Below are 22,054 nucleotides of genomic sequence, written 5' to 3'. Positions count from 1 at the left end.
CTAGAAAGGAAGAAGCAAAGAAGGGAAAGAAAGAAAGAAAGAAAGAAAGAAAGAAAGAAAGAAAGAAAGAAAGAAAAACATATTTAACAGAAATAAGTATGACGTATACAGGCACACATGTTGACACACATTAACTGTTTTTAAACTAATACATAAAAATGAATACATCATACATTCAGCGTTTGGGCTAACTTTAACCAGTCACATGTTCCCAGTCATGTCCCCTGTACCCTCATATTAATGATTATACACCACATGTGGTGTATAAAAACTAAACTGTTAAAAAAAAAAAAAAGAAAAAAAAAAAGAAAGAAAAAAAAATATATATATATATATATAGAGAGAGAGAGAGATAGATAGATATGTACTTTTTTTCCACCAAAAATGTAAGTTTTGCATTTCAAATTTTTCATGAATTCGTCGAGCTGCTTTTTTCTCACAACCTTACGCGTTCCATTGAGTGCCTGGCGGTGATGGAATCAGTCTTGTGAAACGGCATACGGCATGTCATGTCTGTTTCATATATGATGTCGTGACTGTGATCAAAGACGAGTCAGAGAACAGCTGCTCTCCCTGTCTGCTATTGTGCCCTCTGTGATTGTGCTGCGCGAAGTGGCTCAAACTGTGCATGATGCAGCAGTCAGAATGACGTGAGATCATTAGCAATCAACCTATTCAAGCTGCGTTCTTCTTATTCTTCTCACTGCACTTGCAGCAGAGGTTTCATTTCACCATCAATCATTTTAGTCTGCATTCCCCGGTTTTGCTGATAAGCTGTTCCCTCCCCCTGACGCCAAGAGACAGGTTTTAATGTACCTTTACTGTGTTAGCACATCAAGTGTGCTTGTGCCCTCTCAGCGAATAAGAGTATTTATACTTGTCCTGCTGCCTCACGCAATCGGGAAAACAGGCCAGGCCATTTTGAAGTGCTAAGTAAAACAAATGTGGAGAGTGGTTCGAACAGTTAACAAGTGTTTTTCCTTTTCCAAACTAATGAGATCATCGCCTGCGGCGGTTCCCATGGGGAGACGGCAAGTCTGTTCACGACTCTCAGCTTTCCTGTTTCAGTGATGGCAAAGTGCAAAACTACAGTTGAACTTCATATCACGTTTGTTTTTGTTTTTTTCTCTCGATTGAACAGGTTGTATGGAGAAAAGATCATCAAGTTAAAAGTAAAAAAAGAAAATATTCAAAAAAAAAGTTAGTGTGTATAGAAGTTCTGTATATATTTTGATCTTTTTCGTGTATCTTAAGTTTAAGCACCACATGGGTGAAACTGGGTCACCTTCAGACACGGGATCCTTATCAGCCTCACATAACCTCTGACCTTTTGCGGTTTCTACCCCAACAATAATAAACAAACAAAGAATCATTTATCGCATACCAGACGAAAGCGTGTGCACTCTTTTTTTCCCCCCTCAAGTTCAATGTCTTCTCTTTCCCGCTCGCTGAAAACCTTTTACGTAATAAAATAACTGATCAGTTATAGCCTGTGGGTGAGTGTGAGTGGAGACCGGCAAATACTTGGCAACCGCACAAGATGTATTGAACAGTTGAGCTCACCGAGCAATGAGGTCTGCTTTGCGTTTTGGAGCAGACTGAGTCGTCAGACTGAGTCGTCAGAAGCTGTTGACACACTGCGATGACCCTGGGTGATGTAGGCCATCCTCCAGAGTGTCTGCTACTTATATGGTCATAGAAAATCCTTAGTATGCACATACCTTTCTCATTAAACACGGCTTGATCTGTACCCCCTCCTCCCTCCCTTGCTCTTCCTCCTCCCCCTTCCCTACTCTTCCTCCTCCCCCTTCCCTACTCCTCCACCTCCCCCTCCCGCCTCCTCCTCCCGACTCTTTCAAGTCAAGTTTTTCTCCGGGCACAATGCCCTGCCCCAGTGGTCGTCACACTGCCAGCGATGCACACACGCCTGTCGAGCAATGCGATTGGCCCAGACGAGTGGATTATCGAAGCTCGTCAGTCATTGGCCCGAGAGGGCGGGACGTGCAGTCTGGGACGGCCTCGTCCTTGACCGCACCCCGGGCTGCCGCGAGCTGCGCACCGAGCGAGCCAGTAAGCAGCCAGTTTGGAAGGAGGGAGGGCAGAAGGAAAGAGAGAGAGAGAGAAAAAAAAACGCCAAAAGTAAGTGAAGTAGAGGAAGAAAGAGAGAGACGGAGCGAGCGTTGTAGTTTAGGGCTGAACTCTGCTGCTACGAAAGTGCCGTCGACGGAAAAAAAAAAAAGAAAGAAGTTTGATTCCCGGTGCTGACTGAGCCAAAGCGCTTCCTATTAGCATCCGTCTGAAAGGCGCCCTGCATAAAAAAAGCAGGTAATACCGCACACTTTTAAATCTGTTTTGTTTTTATATATATCCCCCGCCGCCTTAACGCCGTACTTATGACTCATTCAAAGTGGGCCGTTTGCCGCAGCAAGTGCAATCAAACCAGGAAGCACGTCGCTGGTACGAAAAATGTCCCTGGTCAAGTCGCGGAGGGTGGAGTGCGACTTGGTTTGCAGATTTAACCGCAATGTTTTAGTTGACGTTAAAATCGACAACTTCGAGCGCTGGTACATTTTTTTGGGGGGGGGAGTGTGGGGGGTGGACATTCTGAAGCGGAAACGTGTTGTACTTGAACGCAGCATGCAGAGCGCTGTGGTTAGTTGGCGGAGGCAGGAAGTGATTCGCGTGAATGAGTTTGTGGAAAAGGGCGAAGAGTTAAAACTCAATCAAGGTGCGACTGAGAGTCGCATTTCATGCGACCGTATTATGTCGCATTGCCACCAGTGTGTAAACGGGGAATTTCTTTCAGCCTTAGTTGTCATTTCATTGAAGTTTTTCGGGGTTGTGGCGGCGAAACGGCCGCCGTGTGTGGCCGCTAATATGTCTGGCATGACGTCACTGGTGGTGGAGCGGCGGTGCTGTTCCGCTGCCGACCAGCTCCACCGGACTAACCCATGTCATCTGCATGCTCGTGCACACTTCTCCCTTCTCTGCTGAAGACACACCAGGCACAGGAGGCCTGTTATCTCCCCCCCAAAGTGTAAACTAGCTAGATTTGAGAACAAAAGTAAGTTGTTTTTTTAAAAACCCTAACCAAACATATTTGTTTGTGATGTCCTCATTCTTAAACCAGAATGAATGAATGAATGACTCAGGCGGTTCTCTAAGGTTATACAGATTGACCCAGTTAATTCAGTCATTTGGGAAGTGAAGCTTGATATTTCTCATATTGCTCTGTGGGCCCTCTAGATACATTCATGAGAACAACCTTTTCTCTTGTTCTTCCATGAAACACGCTGGTTAATTGTAACCTAGAACATCCAGTTTTTGGTTGTCAAATTATAAAAGGGGAACAGATTATAAAAGGCTTCCCAGACACATTAGTCTGGCCCAAGTGATTCAGCAGAAGTATGAAAAAATGATCAGGTTTGTATTTTAATTATGATGCTGTGCACACTTGACTGGAATTAACCTGAGATACACGCGCCAGCAGTGGCTATTTTAAGACACAAACAAAAAAATTAAACTCCACACGGTGCAAAATCGGTTCCTTTATTTTCCACTGAGATGGCAAGATTTTGGTCGTAGACCTGCTTCAGAGACACAAACTTGAAAAGGGGTAAACAGCATGTGGACGTAGATTAGCTGGTTGCTGAGGAAAGGTTCAATGTGAAGGTCCAAAGGTTCTTAATAGTCTGTGTAAATAACTTCAAACGAAAGCATTTATAATGCAAATAAAAAAAAGTTTTAAGGTCACTCTGTGTGTGTCATAAATTTGTTCAGTTGCATTTCACTTGAATGGATTTTAATTAAGCACTTTCTGAAATACTCACAGTCAGCTTTTAGATATGGCCTCATACAAATATACATGCTATGGAAACATTCATTCTCACAGGTATACAGTATCTGAGATCTGAGACACGTCTGCCTTTTCCTCATCCAACACATGCATGTGGTATCGTTGTGTGTTCAGTGGCATATTGTTGCGTTTTTAACTCTTGGAAATGGAGTAAAACACTGATTATAGATGGGCTTGGATGGCCTATTTATTTTTTGTTCAGTTGTGTTGTGTAACTATGAAGTCATCGTTGAAATGACTTTGTCTAAACTTTTTTTTGTTGCTTAAAACGGTGCACTGTGGTCTGAGAGTTTTGAATAGCAACGCTTTGCTCTTAGTAGAGCGAATCAGAGTGTTGCAAAGTGTGCTCAGCAGTGTTTGCTATTGTTAACCACATTAATATCCGCCCGAGAGGTTGCCAAAGACGGTACCTAGTTTGCAGTTACAGTTGAAATATCTGTTGTGAGAGTGCAAGGTGTCCAGCGAAGCAAATTCAAGTTGTTTAACACAACCTAGTTGCAAATCGCTAGTTTTTCTAAAGCTCACCAGCAAATTGATGGTTGGGTCTGTCAGTGGGAGTGTCTTGCTCTTTTGCTATGACTCCACAGTTTGTAGTGGTAGCGCTGGCACAAGTGAGCTACTCACTTGTATCATCATGTCAAGTAATCCAAGACCCAACCACTAAAGCAAACTCAGGCCGTTAGCCGTTTAAGACTTGAAGAGGTAAGTCTTCAAACTCTGTCTCTGTTATGTCCCTTCCATCCTGTGTATAAGAGGGAGAGTCTCATAGATGACGGTTTATCACGTGTGAAAACTTCAGAATGTGACCTTTCAAAATGTACAAACGACATGTATGTACTCCAAAGAGTTCACAAGTCATCATTATATATTTTATTGTGCCTTGGACAGAAGTTTTTCCACTTTTTTTGAAAGGAAGTTTCAGGGTTAGCTAGCATTGCTGTTGGAGTATTTTACAACGTTAGCTCTTCCTGGACGCGGACGGCGGTTTGCTCCAAGCAGTCCCTCATTTCCCGGGCCATTTGCTGGTAGATCTTTCCCAAACAGCGCAACATATGACAAGGAGCGCGAACAGAAAATCCAATCTCTGTGGGCGCGGTTGTCTTGGCTTTTAAGGCATAAATTTTAGCCCCAAAGTGTGTTGCGCAAGATATTTTGTGGAAAACAGTCCTTTTGAATTTTTCTCCTAATTGCTTTTATAAAGTCCTCCCAAAACACACACAGATTGTTACATTCCAGAAGTTATGTGTTAGAAATTCTAAAATTTTAAGATGGTGCTAGTGACTATTCCCAAAGTGATGTTGATGGCTTGGATACCATTTAAAAGACAATTGTTTTTTGCTGTTATTGCTTTTGCTGAAGAGGAGGGGTACTGGTGGTGCGGTGTCATCACTTCTTTTATTTACAAGTTGTCTTCTTCTGCCTTGAATTCTCATCCCTGACTTGATTGGCACTATCAAATAAATAAGTGCTCTTGATGCTTTTCTAGAAGTAGTTATGAATTTTCTCCACTTTGCATTTCTTGAAAAATATTGTTTAAATCTATGTATTAGTATTGTGGTATTAAAATCACTCCCATCTCTGCCAGTGACTATAATTCTTCTAGTTAAGGTGATCAACATAATTTAATATCCGCATTTAAAAGAGGTTCACTTACTGGGCAAAAGGGTATTATTCTTGCTAGAGTGTCTGCTCCAGGTTTTACATTACTTTGCTGCGTGTTTCCTCCTGAGCTCAGGAACCCATGCTGTCTTTCATGCCATTCTCCTGCCGGTTTCCTCTGCTTGTTTTTTGTTGCCAGCCCTTGCTTTCCTCCATCCGCCCCCATGTTGCCTGCACCTGCAACACTCCAGTAAAACTCACAATACCAGGAAATAGTTGCACAGTGACATGGGATTTTACACTGAAAGGAACTTTTAAGTTCTGCTATTTTTTTTTATTTACATTAATCTCAATAGGTAATATTGCGTTCTGTTTCGTGGTTGTCATTGATCATAAAATATCCCATGAGACAAAGGTCTTCTATCAAGTTTATGGCTTTATGCGCCATAATAGAGACGTATTGAAGGCATCACATCAATCCATGTGTTTTCTATTACTGCTTCTCCTGCAGTCAGGATCGCGGGTGGCGCTAGAGTCAGTCCCAGCTTGACTTCCACGGCAGGAACTGAGTTACACCCTGGACAAGATCGGCAGTTTATAGCAAAGACTCACATAGAGAGAGAACCAACCATTCACGCTGGCCATCACTCCTATGAGTTGTTAATTAGCCTCACGTGCATGTTTTTGGACTGTGGGAGAAGGCCGACGCACCCAGAGAAGAAGCCTCACAGACGGCAGGGAGAATGAGCTCCACACAGAGTGGGCCCAGGGCTGTAACCCACGACCTTCTTGCTGTGAGGCAACACTGTTAATCACTGCACCACTACATTGCTCTAAAAGAATCACATGATGAATGTAAAATGAAAAAAAAAAAAAAAAAACTAGAGCCAACACTCAAAGCCTTTTACACAGAGCCTGCATCCTTTTTATTTTTTTGCTTTTAAGTTTACCACTGAACAAGTAGAGCTACCTGTAGCTGTAGATTGGCCACGATTGCTTCTTCACAGGTTTAAAATTTCCATTGTTGTGTAAAAACACCACACCTCCATATCTCCCATGCTGGCATTTTTCCATAAAGACACTTCCCAACTTTAGGGCCATTTGGCTTTACCCTCAAAAACTGATCTCATATTGGGAGCACTCCTAGTATACACTCCACACAGGGCTGTCAATCTTTTGTGTATTTACATGCCTGTATTGAAACAACATTAAAATGTATTTGTGAGAATTCAATAAGTTGATTAAAAGGTCACATCCAGTGCATTGATAATCAATGTAGTCGCTGGCAGTTGGCTCAGTGATCAGTCGGTGGTGCCAAGCAAGACACAGACGAAGAGAAAATCAGATGGCACAACATTAGATGGTGGTTCAATTTGAAACCAGAGAATGCATCGAAAGCTTTGGTGCACATATACTTGCCTTTAGTGCTTTAGTGAGACCCTCAGAGGTACCCGTCATAAATGTAGATGGCATTGGCCAACTTAATGCAACATGGTTGTGGCGAGAATGTGAAAAGTAATGTGGAAAATGATGCCTCCTTCATACGCGTACAGCTATTTTCCAGCCAGGGCCTGAATTATTTCCCAGTCCACAAAAGCCACTCAGCAGCAGCTCAAGGAAATGCCACCTTCCCTTCTTCTTAAAGAGGCTCTTTCAACAAGTTCCTCAAATGGCAAAATAGTTTTCTCAGTTTGTCATTTCCTCTCCCTTCACCCCCTCCCCTCCCCCCCCCCTCCCCCCCTACATGCCACACCTTACCGGTCACAGAACAACAAGGACAAAAAAGGAAGGAAGTGTCGAGCAAGAAAAAACATTAAATAGATTAACTTCTGAGTTGTTGAGGTTCGAAGGATCGAATGTGGGCCTGATATGTCTTGTAATTACTGTGAATTCTGGAGTAGCTTTTTTGTGTGCAGACTATTTCTCACCGCCACCGTTGGGGGCAACCTTTTATTTAGCACATCATTTGACTGTAGGAAGAACTGGTTGTATTGTAGTATATACATTGTGTACAGCAAGATTGCCAAATCGAAATTGGTGGTTAGTTCTGATCAGTTGCGAATGAGCTTTTGGGTCAACCTGACCAACTGTAAGTGTTCAGTAAGTAGACATGCAATTGGAAGAAATTGCAAAAAAAAAGGCCAGTGCAATGAGTTAAAGAAAAATACGAGAGCTGCAAAAACGATCCACTTCTTCTTCAGGTTTGTTTTGCTCAGGATTGCTATGGGTGACCGTCTCTGTGATTGGATGCAAGTTGCTCCTCTACTGACTCAGAAGCACAAGGGTTTGGGTGTAGACGGTCCTTGCATAATGGAGATGCTCATGGTTCCAGTTTTTTTTTTTTTTTTTACTGTAACTTCGGAAGAGTGACAATGGAATGAATGAATGGGGGTCTAAATGAGGAATTTATGGCTTTGGAGTTTGATTGATCCATGGCTCACAAACTAGTTTGAATAAGAATGACGAATGTGCCTTGAAATCTCAGAAGCGCTTTCTAATTTGTCCTGCTGTTCAAAGTCCCGGCGAAAGCATTACTTCCTCCTGGTGACCACATTCTGGTGGTGATCGTAGGAGCTAAACCATTTTGCTTCCCTGTTTTAATTCGCAGTTCTTCTTTTCTGTTTTACCTTTAGCTAAAACGGGAAAATAATATCTTATTTTTGTTCAGCCACGTGTGAGTTTGGTGCGTTGATTTTGAGCCAACGTATTTTGCGCGGTGCAATGTATTCAGTTAATGAGTAAATGTGGGACTTGTTGTGAACACCGAGACGGGCCAATTGCATTAGACTGTAAACGGGTCTTATCGGTAGCTGAAATCACAGCCAAGATTATTGGGGCTTGATAAACTGTATCATCAACATGCACATATGCCACTGCAACCGCCACAGCTACAAGAGAAGCCCGCCTATGAAAGATTTGCCACGCTTCCCCGCACACTATCTCTGTACTTGCAATATAGAGCAGCTCTTGTGAAAGCTGTTGGATTAATTTTAGTCCCAATGCTCCTCGCTAGGGGACGGATTTATATGTGTCACTGGCTTATCTGTGGCAGTTTAAGTCCAATATAGTCATTGCCACATTACGATGTGTTTAATTTGGAGCTGAACTAGAAAAACTCCTCCTTTTTAAATGTTAGCGTCGAAAACCTCGACGGCCAAATTTTACTCTGCACTCGCTTGGGCGTTGTCGCCTCCCTCTGCTCACCTGCCATCCTGCTTGAGGCAGCCTCCGAACAGTCACTCGGTTTCACTTGGACAGCGATGACTAACTTTCCCCTAAGTGAACACCTGGAGCTACGTATTACCTGCTGTTGTGATGAACTAATGAGGCCGAGTTGGCCGGGCATAGGGAAATGCGGTGGAGAGGTGAGGCAGCAGACGTTTGAGGAATGCCTCTCGCCTCCTCTCACCGATAAAAGAGTGACTATGGTTGGAATGTGGCCCTGAAACAGTTTGATAAACAGGCGGGAGGGGGGGGCGGGGAGTTGCTAGGCTAGGATTATCAAGTGTCTAAAGGTAGCGGAGGGAGTGCCAGCTGAGCCAAACTGCTAGCTAACTTGCTCACGCTGCTGGGGCGCTAAAGGCATAGGCGAGTTTGGAGTCGGGCTTAATGGCAGCAGTAGAAGCTGTAGCGCAGCTTGATGGAATGTTGTTAAAGGGAGGACGAGAGAAAAGGGTCATGCAAAGAATGCCCCCCGCCCCCCCCCGTCCCCTCTTCAGATCACGGCCATTGAACCGGAACACTGGGGACGTGTCTTTAAAACTCTCCTTCCAAAAGTCCAAACGACTGTTGAGGGTTGTGACCCTTTTTTTTTTTTTATATAAACAGCTGAGAACTGACACGAAGTTGGTCTTTGGCAACAGTTACATTAAACAGTACATTGAAGATGTTTCACAACAGGTAAACAAAGGCAGATGCAAGCAAATGCCTGGATGTTGAAAGATTTTGTTCCGCAGTGAATGAAGCTGCATTAGGAGTGCTATTGACCCTGTAGTGCCAACTGGCAAGGTATGATAATTCACATAGTGGAGTCTGATGTGTGAACGGGGCTTGTGTTCATCAATTGTGACTCTCTGCGCTCTTACCTCGGTGGCTTAACTGCGGACAAGATGCTTATTGTGATCGGTTGTTTTTATTGGGCGTGCTGTATTGTCTTCGTCCCTGCAGAAGATCAAATGAACAGCTCTGCATAGTAGCTGCATTTGATGTAAAACTTAAGGCTGTCAGTCAAACCCACAACGGTAAATGAGTTAAACTGGATTAGACAGCCGGTAATTTTGTTTGCAACTGACTTAAAAATAAATAAATGAATAAAATAAAATTCACAGCCCAATTTTTATGTGTTTTGTTTTGTCCAGGCGTTTGAGTGTATGAGGAATTCTGAGAGTGCAGATCCAAATCTTAGCAGCAGTTGGACTTTTAACTTTGTATCACTTCCCCTCACAATAAATGATAAAATCCAGGGACCTTTAGAATGGGGCCATTTCTGTTTCTGAGCTGGTAGATGACTGAAACTTCCCATCGGAGCACCTTTGGGGAAGTCCTATTGTGTTACAGTGGTCTGTCGTGCAGTTTCAGAGACATTGTGTTGACATGTGTTTGAACAAAATACTTAGTGTAAAGGAAAAGGTCTCAAAATGGAGCTGTGTACTTGACTATACAGTATGATCCATGGTCAATGGTTTTAGCTGCGTCTTCCCGGTACAAATGCACTTGCATGCGCATTGACACCCAAACTACCACACAGTACCTCACACCCACCCAGCCCCATCCCATGGATGCTCATTTAAGCTTATGTATCCTGAAAGGATGAATGCAACAGAACACTGGAACACACTGGACTGTTGTGATTAGGAGGTGACCTAAAAAGTAGCGCCTTGGCACGTCAGTGGAGTCGAGCAAAATAAAAGCATGAGAGTGGGACATTGTCCTTTTTAAATTGTCTTGTAAAGTGTAATTGCATCGTTTGACCACATCATGTGGGTATTTGGTGGCACAGTTTGCTTTTTCATCTAAAGGACCGACTCGACACATAACTTCCCAACATTGCATTGAATAAAATAGTCTCATCTCTTGCAGTGTGAAAGCTGTTTTTTTTTTTTAATAAATCATTTTTTGGGTTTGTTCCACTTCGGCACACCCCCGCACTTTTGTTTTAGATGTGCGTGTTTTAGATGACATGTTTGACCCTATTGAGCCAAGATGAGAGCGCTCTTGCTGTTGTACAAACCTGCATGAATTGCATGCGAGCAGATGTCAACCATAGCTCTGTCACATCATCGCACCATCGAGTCGCATCATTGCGCCAAACAATGATTTCGACTTTTCCTGCCACATGTTTTTAAAAACACGTGAAGTCGGTTGGTTTTAATGTGAAATTTGAAGAATCAAGGAGCCGTCCGAGTGTCCAAGCTGTATCTGGTTCAATACTACAAATAGGGTCACTTTGGATTTGTTGTTTGGGCCCGTGCCGTGTAGAGGCACTTAGACAAGTACTTTTTCTCTACAACGTTCGGATCCAATCTTTGGATGTTTGTCGTATTTTGGTGGATGGACTCCTCAATTTATTCATTCCAGAAATGAAATATTAAAAAGCTATTGTTGTGTCGTTCTAACCACAAACCTTCTCCTCCGTCTCTCCCACAGCCACCATGTCCGCCGCAGACAAATTCCTGTACGTGGACCGCAACCTGGTCAACAACCCGCTGGCGCAGGCTGACTGGGCCACCAAGAAGCTGGTATGGGTGCCATCGGAGCGCCTCGGCTTCGAGGCCGGCTCGGTGAAGGAGGAGCGCGGCGACGAGTGCGTGGTGGAGCTGGCCGATTCGGGCAAGAAAGTGAGGGTGAACAAGGACGACATCCAGAAGATGAACCCGCCCAAGTTCAGCAAGGTGGAGGACATGGCGGAGCTCACCTGCCTCAACGAGGCCTCGGTGCTGCACAACCTGAAGGAGAGATACTACTCTGGGCTGATATATGTAAGTATCAGAAATCAATAAATCTGAATTATCTCTCAAAAACCAACGTGTTTGGTTCCGAATATACATTTTTTGTTATTAAAAAAAAAAAAAAAAATAGACCAGCGAAGAGATGGTGCATGATGCTCTGCAATGTAGGGCTGTCCTGATCCGATATTGATATCGGATATCGGTCCGATATCAGCCAAAAAAGGGATATCGGATTATATCGGACGTCATCGTAACTCTCCGATATTAACACTCCGACAGAAAGCAGTCCATTATACTCCGGCGAAAAAAGAATCTCCGCATCATGCTCGGACTGCAGAAAGTGGAGATGGAGGAGGCGGGGTCATCACGAGTTTAGTTAACTGACAATATTGTTTTGTTTTTTTTGTTCCTGCTCTCGGTTGCTTTCAGAATATACGAGCAGTAAACTTGTTAATTTGTTTTGAATCACTTGATGCCGCCTTTTTTTTAACACTCCACACTACAGAATAAATAATGAAAGTGTGTTTCATTTGTAGCATGCTGATATCGGATTGATATCGGTATCGGCCGATATTCAAGGTTGAAATATCGGTATCGTATCGGAAGTGAATATATAGTATCGGGACAGCCCTACTGCAATGCTTCTGTTTTCGTGCTCTATGCCACCTGTTGCCCTCCGAGCACAGAATTTGGAATTGGAAACAGAATCTGTAGTTCAACCCCAGGCTATTGCGCAATCTATTGATATTTGCCAAAATTGTGTTTTGGGAAGAAAGGGGAGCAGTTTAGTTGCGGGAGAACATTCCCAGGGAGATTCACGTGTGGAAGCGCTTCCCCTCTAAATGCCCTTGCGGGGAAATGAGGGAAACCTGCGCTGCCCACACTGTAATGGTGAAATTAGCACAGACTGTGCGCTAGAGAAGGACAAAATGTATTATGTTGGGTTAAACAAAATAAACCCGAGCAAATTGCCAGTTGTTTGTAGAGAACGCGTCTCCCACGGCTTTTCTCCAGACGCGTCCGTCTCCCCCTCCTCTCAGTGAGCAGAGCCTCGCGATGAAACCGTAGTCAGAGGTTGCAGTCTGTGGCCGCACTCCATTATGCTTGTGGTATGCAAGTTATCTCTGTCCGCACTTTTTCCTCCTTTGTCTTTTCTCTCCCTGTTTGCGCTCGCTCTCTCGGCCGTGTTTGGACCTCTCTTGGTAAACAGGAAGCCTCTTGGAACAGAGGGAGATGTGGAGATTGAGTCGGAGAGGAAAGGGCGGGTGGGGTTTTTTTTCTCTTAGATGGACGTGGAATGTAAATGGTGTCGCAACTGCTTTTACTGCTGCCATAATTGATGATATTTATCCCCCTTGTTTCTGGGCTGGGAGTAATTTGGCCGCTTTGACGCTGCGATGTGACCCGGTCACGTCGGCATTCCCGGACCGCTCCCTCGGGGGGCCGTGTTCGGTCAAAGTGCCTCCGGGCTCTCTTGCTTGTCGGGGTGACCGTCCCTCGGGAGAGCCGCCGTCGGCCGAGAGGATGCTCGGAGGCCAACGCGGAGATGTTGGGAGGGCAGCAGAGGAATGCAGCAGATTGTGCAAATTCCAAAGTGATGATTGTAGAGAGAACGATTGAGCCCAGGCTTTGCGGAATGGGGAATGTAGCGCCGTTTCGATGCTGGATTTCTTTTTTTTTTTTTTGTAAGCAGCGAAGATAATTCCAACAGGTAGATCGAAGATATGACTAACCCAACCTTTCTAGAGGCCGTAGCTTTACGGTGCCGAGGTCAGTCATTTTTCTTAGCAGGGAGGGGGCAGGATTACGTGATGGAACCCTCAAACACGTCCGATTTCATGAGAACTTTGGAGAACAATTCTCATCGTATAAATATTCACCTCTGATTATGACTTGGGCTCATGACCACATCCCTAATTTTCACTTTTCATCAATCTCTCTCTGCAGACATACTCGGGTCTCTTCTGCGTCGTCATCAACCCCTACAAGAACCTGCCCATCTACTCAGAGGAGATTGTTGACATGTACAAAGGCAAAAAGAGGCATGAAATGCCCCCTCACATCTACGCCATCACTGACACGGCCTACAGAAGCATGATGCAGGGTAAGGAAGCGTCTGTCGTCTGGACCATTCCATTACAGCAGCTGCGTGATTCATGAAACCATTGAAATAACAAAAAAAAAAAAAAAAAAAGTGATTTGAGCCGCCGATGTCCTGGATGAACTCTAGACAAATATCAGTCTAATATTGGCAAAAAAAACCAAAGAGTATCGGATTATATCGGCGCTCCGGTGTAAGTGGCGAGGAGTAGGCGCCATGTCGGCTGTGTGGCAGTGTTTTTCTTTAAGGTCTGAAAACGACGTTCCAGCTTTCCAACATCCCAGCCTACGAAATGAGTAATGAAGTAATAAGGATGATTTGTGCCGATATCGGCCCATAATCGAGCAATAGAATATCGATGGAATGTCGATATTTTTTTTCAATCGCAATTGAGAAAAGTTTGTGTTGGGACACCCCTATCATCTTGTTTCCACCATGCCGTCACTTGACTGTGCGCTCTAGAAAAGTCTGCAGAATATGGCGCATCAAAAGGACAAGGTGCACGAGGGTATTATTAAATTTGACCATCTTCATGCGTTTTGCTTACGAAGACCTCATTCCTTCGTGTGCTGGTCTGTCGGCTATGAAACGCCACTCCACAAACAATTCCACTTCCCCATGCTCTTGCCCTTTGTCTCCGATTAAAAAAAAAAATCTTTTTTCTTTTTTTTGCTCAATGTGTGCAGGCCTGATTTGACAAGGCCCACGCGTAATTAGACTGTAAGGAGCGGCAACTCGGTGCGGACACAAGGAACAGGATATTGACTTCCTGTCTGTGGCCTCTGTCCTTCCTGTTGCCACCGCGTTGATAAAACATGCTTGAAGTTGAAGCCGCTGTTTCTGCAGAGCTCCCAAATAAAAATTGTCTCTCTTACAGATCGTGAAGACCAGTCCATCCTTTGCACGTGAGTTTATTTTTTTAATTGCTCTAAGAATGTGTTCCAGCAGTTTATCTTTAGATTTTAGATTTGGAATATTTTGGTCAATTCCTGAATGCCTCTTCAAAATTCTAACCAAAAAAAAAAATAAAAAAATGAATTCCCCCCCTGTTGCTCTTGCAGAGGAGAATCTGGTGCTGGTAAGACGGAGAACACCAAGAAGGTGATCCAGTATCTGGCTCATGTGGCTTCTTCTCACAAGACCAAGAGAGACCAGGTCAGTTCTCATTCACAAATTGCATTCAACTGATTCTGACAGTCCAACATTATACATGTGTTTATATATCAATATGAATATAGCTTTGGTGTATACCTACATCTACATAATCCTCCTTCCATTTACTTTTTTTTTTTTTTTCCAACCTTCTATGCTCGGTTCAGTGTCAGCCTGGTCGTTACTGTGACCGTGACACGCGTTAGTTTAGATGCGAACGACCTCCTCGTTAAAAAACGTTCCCACTTTTAAGCTATTTAACTTTGACTCTTTTTCCGGAAGGGAATATTTTATTTTGGATGACGTCCCCCCCCCCGTCTCCCCGTCGCAATTGTAACCCGCGGCTGTAGGCTGGGGCTGTGCCTGCCAGCGGTGCAGTCGATGTGATTGGAATTTGAAGTTTGTGTATTTCTCTCTTCCCACCAACAGAGCAGCATGGTCCTGTCACATGTGAGTTGACCCCCTCCCGCTCCCGCTTCCCCCCCAACCCCCACCCCCGTGCTCTCCTTCTAACTGCTTCTGCCACCCTCTTCCTCGTCTGCCCTCCCTCAGTCTTCCGCCCTCCCCCCTCCCGCTCAGAGAGGGAGAGAACGCAGGATGAAGGAGGCCTGGGTGCATTGTTTTTGCGGGAGTCATTTTTTTCATTGAGGGCTGGGGGTGTGACATGTCTGCTCAACCAACTGGAAAGGAGATTTTTTTTTTGTTGTCATGTTTCTGTTTTAAAATGCCTGCGTGTGTAAAAAAAAAAAAAAAAAAAAAATTCAGCCAGACGCGAACAGCCTAAAAGACAAATCAGATTTTTTATACATGTTCCTACATGACTGTGTTTTCTGGTTGAATTTTTTTTTAAGCTTGTGTTGCCTATATGTGCTTGACATTGCCAGTCTATTTTTAATTGAAATGCTGTTTGGGCAATAATTAAGTTAGGCCGACGGTCCGACCGTCGCGCACGTGGCCTTTTGCGTCCTGTAACGTGGACCTCAGTGATTGGTTCACACGGTTTTCCTCGGAAAGGCTGAACAAAAATAACCAATTCCGTTTGGATGACCAGCTGCAAATAAACTTGTATGCTTAAACAAAACAAAAAAACATTTAAAAACCAAATTTTCACCCTTTCTGACCTCAACAGTGCGCTTGGCCGTTCTTTGATTTCTAGCGATTTTGAGGTGATTTATTTCAACAATAATGCCGAAATTTGTTTGAAAATCAACCAAATGGAATCACGGCTTTTCTCCTCTGCAGTAAAGGTTTAAGAATTGATGTGTTGGTTCTGTTTCGTGGCGTTTGTTTCTTCTTCACTGGACTGTGTGTAATGGGTGACGGGATGCTGGTGAGGGCCACGTCTTGGGGTGATTGCAGTGTCGGGCCACTAACATGGCGTGTGGGGAACAGGCTTGGATGCGTGGTGTTGTTGTGCCTTTTTTTTTTTTATTTCTTAATTCTTAATTCTATTTCTTCGTATAGTATTCCTCTGCGTCTTTATATTTGGCTTTGTGTATTTGTGTATCAGCTGCGTCAGTGGCTCTGTACATGTTAACTACACCCCATGTTTTCTCTTTTAGATGTAAGTACGCCGGCTTGCGTGGTGAAATAATTTGCCTTGTCTTTTTGGGATACCTAATCGAAAAGGGGAAACTCCTTTTGAGCATCAGAGCTTGTTGACACTGTCATGTTCTGTTATTTACATCATTAATTATGGAATTGTGTTCTATCAAAATCCAAGGCTCGCCGCTATCCTGGGGCAACGGCGGTATTGACTCATTGCAAGTTATCTTTATATTCGGTGTTGTTTTTTTCTCTTTGTGTCCACCAGGGGGAGCTGGAGAAGCAGCTGCTTCAGGCCAACCCCATCCTGGAAGCCTTCGGAAATGCCAAAACAGTCAAAAATGACAACTCTTCTCGATTCGTAAGACATATCGACGCAGCCCATTTATTTGTTTGTTTGTTTTTTAGAGTTTTCTGTCCCCCGTTTGTCGCCAGGACCGTTTTTACATCACTTGCGTGTTGTTGTTTTTTTCCATAGGGAAAGTTCATCAGAATCAACTTTGACGTCAATGGTTACATTGTCGGTGCCAACATTGAAACATGTATCCTTGCAAAAGTTGCCTAATTTGAAAAATATATATTTTCTTAAAAGCAATTTTGGTCAACCTGTTGATCGTGTGTGTGTGTGGCGTCTGTCAGATTCTTCACGGCGAGAGAAACAAATGACGGCAGACGGAAACAAATGGTAGCAGTCGGTTGGATTTTTTTTTTTTTTTTCTTCTGAGATCTGAAAAAGTGTCCTTGACAAACTAATTAATAGACCTGCTGGAGAAGTCGCGTGCCATTCGACAGGCCAAAGATGAGAGGACCTTCCATTTGTTCTACTACTTGCTGACCGGGGCCGGAGATAAACTTCGCAGTAAGCAACAGGATGCGGAACTGTCTCGCTAGAGAGACAATAGCATAGACTTGTAGTTTTTGGGTATCTTCAACGTACTACTCTCAGTTCATCATCTCGGCCTTGGGCGTCCTTCCTTGCAGAGGAGCTCCTTCTGGAAAACTACAACGACTACCGCTTCCTTTCCAATGGCAACGTGACAATCCCTGGGCAGCAGGACAAGGACCTGTTCACAGAGACCATGGACGCCATGAGGATCATGGGTATCCCGGAGGACGAACAAATAGGTGCGGTTTCGCTTTGATGTGTTTTCTCAATGGGCTTATTGCATGAGACGAGCATGTTCACAGCGCTGTTTGTGTTTCTAATGCAGGCATGTTGAAGGTGGTGGCCTCTGTGCTCCAGCTCGGTAACATGAGGTTTAAGAAGGAGCGGCACACAGATCAGGCCTCAATGCCTGACAACACTGGTGAGTCCTCCCCCTTATTGAAGTGGGTCAGTGATGTCATATTGTAAGAATCCCTTTTTTTTTTCCTTTTTCTTTTTTTCTTTTTAAAATTAAAAAAAAGTGTGTGTGTGTGTGTGTGTGTGTGTGTGTGTGTGTGTGTGTGTGTGTGTGTGTGTGTGTGTGTGTGTGTGTGTGTGTGTGTGTGTGTGTGTGTGTGTGTTGCACCTGCTCTATTTCTCTCTCCCCCTCATGCATTAAATTGCCTCATTCTTACCTCGTCTCTCCTCCTGTGTCCCGTGGAAACAGCTGCCCAGAAGGTTTCTCACCTCATGGGCATGAACGTGACGGACTTCACCAGGGCCATCCTGTCGCCCCGGATCAAGGTCGGTCGAGACTACGTTCAGAAGGCCCAGACTCAGGAGCAAGCGGAGTTTGCTGTGGAGGCCCTGGCCAAGGCCACGTACGAGAGGATGTTCCGCTGGCTCGTCATGAGGATCAACAAAGCCCTGGACAAGACCAAGAGACAGGGAGCGTCTTTCATCGGCATCCTGGACATCGCCGGCTTTGAGATCTTTGAGGTACCGATTGGAACATAACTGCAGTTTTTTGTTGTCTTGTTGCATCTGGGTCCTGTATGCGGAATGAAACCCACATGAAAGCCACTCGACACGTCGCCCTAACGACCCGACGTCTGCTTCCTTCCAGCTGAACTCATTCGAGCAAATGTGCATCAACTACACCAACGAGAAGCTGCAGCAGCTCTTCAACCACACCATGTTCATCCTGGAGCAGGAGGAGTACCAGCGGGAGGGCATCGAGTGGAGCTTCATCGACTTCGGCCTGGACCTGCAGCCCTGCATCGACCTCATCGAGAAACCTGTAAGTTTGAGATTTCCGTCAACCTGGGAGCCTTGGAAGTGCCTCAGAAGGCTCCACACTAATGATATATAAGAATATCTTCTTTGCTTCCTCTTCAATAAGAAAATGTCCGCATCTGTACAAGCTGTATAAGCTTATGGTGTAGAATTGTAGGCAATTTAGCAACATTGTCCAGAGCGACTTTGTGCAAAGTACTTTTCTAAGACCATGACATGTTGATTTTCTCTTCTAAATGTGTTTGGTTACTCTGCCCTGTGCAGGCCAGTCCCCCTGGTATCCTGGCTCTCCTCGACGAGGAGTGCTGGTTCCCCAAAGCCACCGACAAAAGCTTTGTGGAGAAGGTCCTCCAGGAGCAGGGCAGCCACCCCAAGTTCTTCAAGCCCAAGAAGCTGACGGACGAAGCCGACTTCTGCATCATCCACTATGCCGGCAAGGTAAACGTGCTCATTCTGTCACACTTTCATTGCCTCTCTTAAAGGGTCCAGTGTGCAATATTTGGCTTGATTTAAGATTTTTATACTGGTAAAAACGGTTCTTATTTTATTGCTGTATCTGTATCTATATCTATATGTGTATATATACCTTTTATTTTGTAGCTTGAACTTGTTGGAACGCACCCCAACATGGCGGTAGCGGGGGGCTAGCTCAAACAGAGTCCACATTGACTCGCGGTTCGGACCGACACGAACAAAACATGACGTGCAACACCAAAGGAACACTGACCACGCACTAACACACTTGCAGTTCAACAACAGCAATTAACAGAACTCCCCAAAATAAGTCCCCCATAATCCTTTGCGACTCAAGCGGAGCATCCATCTCCCCACGGCCGCCACAATAGTGAGCAAGCAATGAACTTTTAGTGTGGATGCTTTTTTTTTTTTCTTTGCTTTTTTTTATGCCTGGCCCAGTCTGTCCAGTTAGACTGGGGGGGGCATAAAGTATACATCAAACGCCAGCTGACATGGATGCCATTGCATGGTGTTGTTGCACCCTCTGTTGGTCATTCCAGGTAGTTCATGAAAGAACTTTGTCCACATAAGACAGACCTGTGTGTCAAATTGCCTGATGGTTACATGTCGCCCCAGCCAACTTGCCTACTATGCATGTTTATTTTGAATAAGAAACAGAAACCCGTCCTCAAGGACTCACTTCTGGTCATTATCCATGTTGCACACACACATTTTGAATGTCTTTCGGCAGACTTCAAATGAGCCATTTTAATCGGGGTTAGTCGCAATTAACTCCCGGATTGGAATGTGATTAATCGCGATTAAAGAAATTAATCAGTGCCCAGCATTAATATATCTTTTTCTTGGTTGCTTGTTTGTCTGGATGCCTTCTTTTTCTTGTGAACTGGACCTTGAGTTTGTTAATAATGACTCTTGTATATAAGAATATCCTTAGATCCAGGGTCTTGCACCACCATATTTCTAAGGAAGCCTGGTGTGGACAATCCAGCTGCCCGACAGTGCGTTTTGTAATTAGGGTGATCGCCGGCCTTCTTCTTCTTCGTTAGTTTATTTGAGCCTCCGTAGTCCTGGCTGGCAAACTCGGGACTGGAAGAGAGTGCAGTCTAAAATGTAACCGCTTGATGTTGCCGTTTCTTTTAAGCCTCCAAATATGCCGCACTTCACTGCCGCACTTAAATTCCCCCTGCAAAGTCACCCAGTGAAAGTAGCCTCACAGTCTGGGTGGGTGTGCTCGTCTACAGGTTGACTACAAGGCAGACGAGTGGCTGATGAAGAACATGGACCCTTTGAACGACAACGTGACCACGTTGCTCAACATGTCCAGCGACAAGTTTGTGTCAGAGCTCTGGAAGGACGGTGAGTTGAGGGACGGCGGTCGGGGTGAACGAGAGCCTTTTTGCTCAATGTGGGATTTCTATTTTTCATGTCTTTCTTCTTCTTCCTGTTTGGCATTTCATTGTGTTTTCTTTCTCTCTTTTCTTCTTTTTTTTCTCGTTTTTTTTACTGTCCGGTTTGTGTGCGTTGACCTCTGTCTTGACCCTCTCAAACTCTCACTTGTCTCCTCCCACTTTATCCTCTGTGCGACTCCCTCTTTTTCCATCTCGTCATGTCTTGTTTGGCTTGGCCTCAGAGGTAAAGAACTGTCAGAGAGCCTATTTTTATCAGCGTTTTCCTATCCTACATTCAGACTCAGGTGACTTGACTTCTTTTCATTTCTCGTGCCTCCTCCCTGCTGTCTGTCGGACCTTGTTCGTCCTCTCCAACGTATGAAAACTGTATTTTGTTCCAAAGATCTCTCCCACCCCACCCCCACCACCCCTAATTTTTTGGAGTTGCCTTTTTTTTTTTTCGAACAGCTGGATGTGCAGCAGTACAATCTGATCGCTGGGCCACAGGGTGCTCTGTCATTGAACTCTCCTTTTCTCCCCTTTTGTGTAATAGTGTTGTTTGTGGACTCCTGATGTTGGTCTTGGGTACTACAGCAAAGGGTATATACTACTGCATGGGTTTGGTTTTTCTTTGTTTTGTTTTGTTAATCACCATTTAAAAAAAAAAAAAAAAAAAAGTACATGCCCACTGCAACCCTGTGAAGTATGTCACCTCCCTGACACGCGTGTAAACCTAATTGAACCATTGCACAATTTCAAAGTGTGAACGTTTGACCGGGCCCTTTACCACCTGCTTTGTTTTTGACATGGTGTGTCGTCTGTCCATGCTTCACCATCTGTCTGTGGCTCCATCCGCCCTCCTGATTCCTTTCTACCTCCAGTTACGGGTGTCCCCCCCACCCCCCCCCACACACACACACACTCTCCCACTGGACCTATGTCAATGTCCGCCACTACTTAGCCAGTGTCTGTTTGCCTAAGAACAGTGGGGAGACAATGGTCACATTCATTCTTCCTTGTGACATGCATTTGGTTTGACTTTGCCTGGTTTGAATGTCCAAATTCCTGAAATGGAAGCCACTGTTTCACTTCCTCTAACTCATTGTTTTGTTTTTTTTTGTTTTGTTTTTTCTTCTTTCTTCGATTTCCCTCCCCCCTGCCGCTGCAGTGGAGCGTATTGTTGGCCTGGACAAAGTGGGGATGTCTGAGATGCCCGGGGCGTTTAAGACTCGCAAGGGTATGTTCCGCACAGTGGGTCAGCTCTACAAGGAGCAGCTGTCCAAGCTCATGGCCACCTTGAGGAACACCAACCCCAACTTTGTTCGCTGCATCATTCCAAATCATGAGAAAAAGGTATTCTGGAAGTGTGTGTGTTTGTGTGTGTGTGTGTGGGTGTCCTTTCACACAGAACTAACTTCTGTTTGAGATGCTGATCAGAACGGATGCTGTGTTTAGTTCCTGTTGTTTAAATCCTCACTCTGGTTGACTTTCAATTCCAAATCAACTCTGACTTAAAGGTGTCGGGGGTTCTCAACTTTCTGTCATGTCTCGTCAATAAATTATTGAATTTAATTGTGTGTCCCACAAAATAAATGGCCCAAATGTTCTCTATGAATATACTTTTTTTTTTGAATAATTAAAAAAAGAAGAAGGAGAAAAAAAAAAAAACTGCCCACAATGCCGCGAGCCACAAGTTAAACGTTGTTCTAAACAATCCCATTAGATTTTTCCTCCCAGAGAAGTTGTGTGTGGCGCAGCGGAACCTCTCGCAGTCACTCGCCTTCTCTGAAAACACTCTCTTTTCTCAATTCCTGGACATATTTCTGG

At 44.4% G+C, this 22,054-nt stretch overlaps 1 protein-coding gene across 2 annotated transcripts in view; it reads left to right on the top strand.

The window, feature by feature from the left end:
• The first annotated feature begins 2,053 nt into the window (after window positions 1-2,053).
• LOC142892419 (myosin-9-like) overlaps window positions 2,054-22,054 on the top strand; it is a 32,882-nt gene continuing 12,881 nt past the window's right edge. The window contains exons 1-16 of one of the 2 annotated variants that reach the window (XM_076032591.1): window positions 2,054-2,325; window positions 11,102-11,433; window positions 13,351-13,507; window positions 14,382-14,409; window positions 14,566-14,659; window positions 15,086-15,106; window positions 16,470-16,562; window positions 16,680-16,743; window positions 16,962-17,060; window positions 17,183-17,326; window positions 17,413-17,508; window positions 17,794-18,065; window positions 18,193-18,366; window positions 18,627-18,800; window positions 20,081-20,195; window positions 21,396-21,580. In XM_076032591.1, the coding sequence (XP_075888706.1) occupies window positions 11,107-11,433; window positions 13,351-13,507; window positions 14,382-14,409; window positions 14,566-14,659; window positions 15,086-15,106; window positions 16,470-16,562; window positions 16,680-16,743; window positions 16,962-17,060; window positions 17,183-17,326; window positions 17,413-17,508; window positions 17,794-18,065; window positions 18,193-18,366; window positions 18,627-18,800; window positions 20,081-20,195; window positions 21,396-21,580 (2,043 nt within the window). In that variant the 5' untranslated portion in view covers window positions 2,054-2,325; window positions 11,102-11,106. The remainder of the gene's footprint in view (window positions 2,326-11,101; window positions 11,434-13,350; window positions 13,508-14,381; window positions 14,410-14,565; window positions 14,660-15,085; window positions 15,107-16,469; window positions 16,563-16,679; window positions 16,744-16,961; window positions 17,061-17,182; window positions 17,327-17,412; window positions 17,509-17,793; window positions 18,066-18,192; window positions 18,367-18,626; window positions 18,801-20,080; window positions 20,196-21,395; window positions 21,581-22,054) is intronic. The other variant, XM_076032592.1, reaches the window with a different exon arrangement.

This window comes from Nelusetta ayraudi, unplaced genomic scaffold (assembly GCF_046127955.1).
Source record: "Nelusetta ayraudi isolate G7.1 ecotype Tasmania unplaced genomic scaffold, CSIRO-AGI_Nayr_v1 ptg000034l, whole genome shotgun sequence".
Lineage (NCBI taxonomy): Eukaryota > Metazoa > Chordata > Actinopteri > Tetraodontiformes > Monacanthidae > Nelusetta > Nelusetta ayraudi.
This window is presented reverse-complemented; position numbering and strand designations above follow the sequence as displayed.